This window comes from Macaca thibetana, chromosome 7 (assembly GCF_024542745.1).
Source record: "Macaca thibetana thibetana isolate TM-01 chromosome 7, ASM2454274v1, whole genome shotgun sequence".
Classification (NCBI taxonomy): domain Eukaryota; kingdom Metazoa; phylum Chordata; class Mammalia; order Primates; family Cercopithecidae; genus Macaca; species Macaca thibetana.
Window position 1 is genome coordinate 33,945,334 of NC_065584.1, and position 3,348 is coordinate 33,948,681.

At 53.3% G+C, this 3,348-nt stretch overlaps 1 protein-coding gene across 1 annotated transcript; it reads left to right on the forward strand.

The window, feature by feature from the left end:
- Positions 1-1,302: 1,302 nt before the first annotated feature.
- PNMA1 (PNMA family member 1) lies at positions 1,303-3,348 on the forward strand. Its single transcript, XM_050798850.1, has one exon. It carries the CDS (start codon positions 1,488-1,490, stop codon positions 2,547-2,549), a length of 1,062 nt encoding a protein of 353 aa, XP_050654807.1. The 5' UTR covers positions 1,303-1,487; the 3' UTR covers positions 2,550-3,348.

Genomic DNA, 3,348 nt, shown 5'->3' on the forward strand with positions numbered 1-3,348 from the left:
GAGTTGAATGCTATGTTCTCTCGGGATTTTCACCATCTGGGGTTGATGTAAGTGGGCCTTGTCTTGCTTGCAGGGAGATTACTCGACATTTTTGAGCCATAAGGATTCTCTTTTAGCAGCCTATTGTCGATGCCAGCCAGGAAAAGGAAAATAACACTAATGTTTGCCTGGCTAAAAGATGACTCAGTAGACACAGACAAAGAGATGTTTACAAAATTTAGACAAGAAAAAGTCTAAACTCAGTATCTCACACAAAAAATGGCGCACTCCGGCTTCATTGGGATAAAATACGCAGGGTGCACAGTGTGGTCAGGGGTAACGGGAAGCCAGGGTTCTGAGGAGAGTATTTTCACGTGCAGGGTGGACTGGCTGGGCAACCCGAGTAGACAAGTCCACCATGAGGGAGGCCATGACTTCCAATAGTATCATCTTAAATCCACTCCAGGATTGGGTTATTATTTTTAAAACACGGTGCTTAGCAGTATTTGTTTGCTGTTAAAATGGAAAATTATGAAAAAGGAAATGCGCCATCAGAGAAACAAATGCCCGAGCCCCTCGCTGGCACCATGGCAACCGCTCGACCCCCGCGGGCCGCCGGAGCAGGCGTGATTCGCGCCAGCTGGGGCGCCGTTGCCATGGCGACGCCCGAGCGGCTCCGCCGCGGGGGCGGGACGGGGCGGGGCTGACGCCGCTCGCGGGCTGGCCCCATCCTCCACTGCAGCAGTAACGTCGCAGCGGGTTGCGGGTAGGACTCGACGCTGGGGCAGCCGCGCAGCGCCTGAGCCGCTGCAGGCCGCCGCGGCCGCCGCTGCCCACCCTTGCCTGTGCTGTTTCCAGCCTCGCTTCTCCGGCTTTCCTCCTCCTCTGCTGCCTTCGTTTCTGGTCCTCGGCCGTCCTCGCCGCCCGCCCAGAGGAGTCCCCGCGCCCGCCAAGAGGAGTCCCCACGCCCTCCAAGAAGCCGCTCTCCGCTGGCCCGCAGCCGCCGCGACTTCGGCACAGTCTCTCCCTCTGGCTAGTCTCCCAAACGGCCGCTCCTCGCCCGCGGGAAGACCAGGCTGCGACCGCGAACGCCCGATCCTCTCCAGGAGCCGCAGCGAGCGCCCGGCGGCCACGCCCCGCGACCACACCCCGGCTGCTTTCGGCCCAGCGCGCCTGCCTTCGCCGCCCGCCCTCGCTCCTTGCCCGCTGCACGACGACGCGACAGCCCGGCTGCAAGCGGCAGACCCGACCGGACCCGGACCCAGACGCAAGATGGCGACGGCCGCGTGACTTCCTCAGCGTCCCCGAGCTCAGCTCCAAGTGTACCTACGGACTGACTGGGGGGGCAGAGAAGGGCGAGATCAGGACTCTGTGTCTTTGTTAGTCGTGAATGCATGAAGCCTACCTCCCTTGGGCCTACTTGGTGGGAGTGTCTGGTATTGTTCTAAGGCCAGGAGTACGGTGAGCCACAGTCTGTTGGTAGAATTGGCGTCTTGATAGTTGAGAAAATGGCGATGACACTGTTGGAAGACTGGTGCCGGGGGATGGATGTGAACTCCCAGAGAGCTCTGTTGGTCTGGGGCATCCCAGTGAACTGTGATGAGGCTGAAATCGAAGAGACCCTCCAGGCAGCGATGCCCCAGGTCCCCTACCGAATGCTTGGGAGAATGTTCTGGAGGGAAGAAAATGCGAAAGCAGCCTTATTAGAGCTCACTGGCGCTGTCGATTACGCCGCGATCCCCAGGGAGATGCCGGGCAAGGGAGGGGTCTGGAAAGTGTTGTTTAAGCCCCCAACTTCTGATGCTGAATTTTTAGAAAGATTGCACCTCTTCCTAGCTAGAGAGGGGTGGACCGTGCAAGATGTTGCCCGTGTCCTTGGGTTTCAGAACCCTACTCCGACCCCGGGCCCAGAGATGCCAGCAGAGATGCTAAACTATATTTTGGATAATGTTATTCAGCCTCTTGTTGAGTCCATATGGTACAAGAGGCTGACACTTTTCTCGGGGAGGGACATCCCAGGGCCTGGAGAGGAAACCTTTGATCCCTGGCTGGAGCACACTAATGAAGTCCTAGAGGAGTGGCAGGTGTCCGATGTAGAAAAGAGGCGGCGGTTGATGGAGAGCCTTAGAGGCCCTGCCGCTGATGTCATTCGCATCCTCAAGTCCAACAACCCCGCGATAACCACTGCCGAATGCCTGAAGGCGCTTGAGCAGGTGTTTGGGAGCGTTGAGAGCTCTAGGGATGCCCAGATCAAATTTCTGAACACTTATCAGAACCCGGGAGAAAAATTGTCTGCTTATGTCATTCGTCTGGAGCCTCTGCTACAGAAGGTGGTAGAGAAGGGGGCCATTGATAAAGATAACGTGAACCAGGCCCGCCTAGAGCAGGTCATTGCTGGGGCCAACCACAGCGGGGCCATCCGAAGGCAGCTGTGGCTTACCGGGGCTGGGGAAGGGCCGGCCCCAAACCTCTTTCAGTTGCTGGTGCAGATCCGTGAGGAGGAAGCCAAGGAGGAGGAGGAGGAGGCTGAGGCCACCCTTCTGCAGTTAGGCCTGGAAGGGCACTTCTGAGTGCCAGAAAAGACAGCTTTAGTGCAGACCTAGATCACAGCTAGTTTTCTTGTCCCTGTGGGGGTCTTACAGATGTGTCTCTGAGTAGTAAAGGCTTAGCCCTGTTCCGTTTTGTTGTTTTTTTTGGAGGGGAAGGTTAGTCAGGCCTGAGTATTCATGTAACATTCTAAAATTGTGCAAGCGAGCACCGTGAGCTGCTACAATGCAAGTGGGTCTTGCTAGCTAAAGTGCCAGGTAAAGGGTTGGTTGGACACAGCGCTTAGTGCACGCTGTCATCATGGACATCATAATCAGTTGTGAAAAACACACGAACCTCTGACACTTCCTATTCCACACTGAATGTGAAATTGCATGTGCAGATGTTTACTACGGGGCCTGGCTCACAGGAAGTGTTCAGTAAAAGTATGAACTATTAGATTACTGATAGCGCAGATAGATTTTTCTTTACCATAAATAGTTCCAGATTTATATTGATGGAAGGAAATGTGCATTTATTAGCTATTACTCAACTTTACAATGCAAACATCATATTTCTCATCTTTAAACATGTCGATCAGTTTAATTGAAAAGTATTCTGAGACTGCAAAATGGGGTGTTAAAAAAATACTGCAATTACGGAGCTGTGTAAACCAGTTTCTCATTGCATAAGATACAGATGTAAATTGCATGGAGAGGTTGATATGCACCTGTACAGTAATTCACTTCCCCATTTCAGATCTTTGTCAGAGAATAGTTCTTGTTCATACTGAGTGTTCTAAATTTGAAGTTATATATACAAATTAAAATATTTTAAAAATTC

Bases quoted from the DNA above. Each gene is read 5' to 3' on its own strand.
- PNMA1 (XM_050798850.1), top strand. From the start codon at position 1,488: ATGGCGATGACACTGTTGGAAGACTGGTGCCGGGGGATGGATGTGAAC.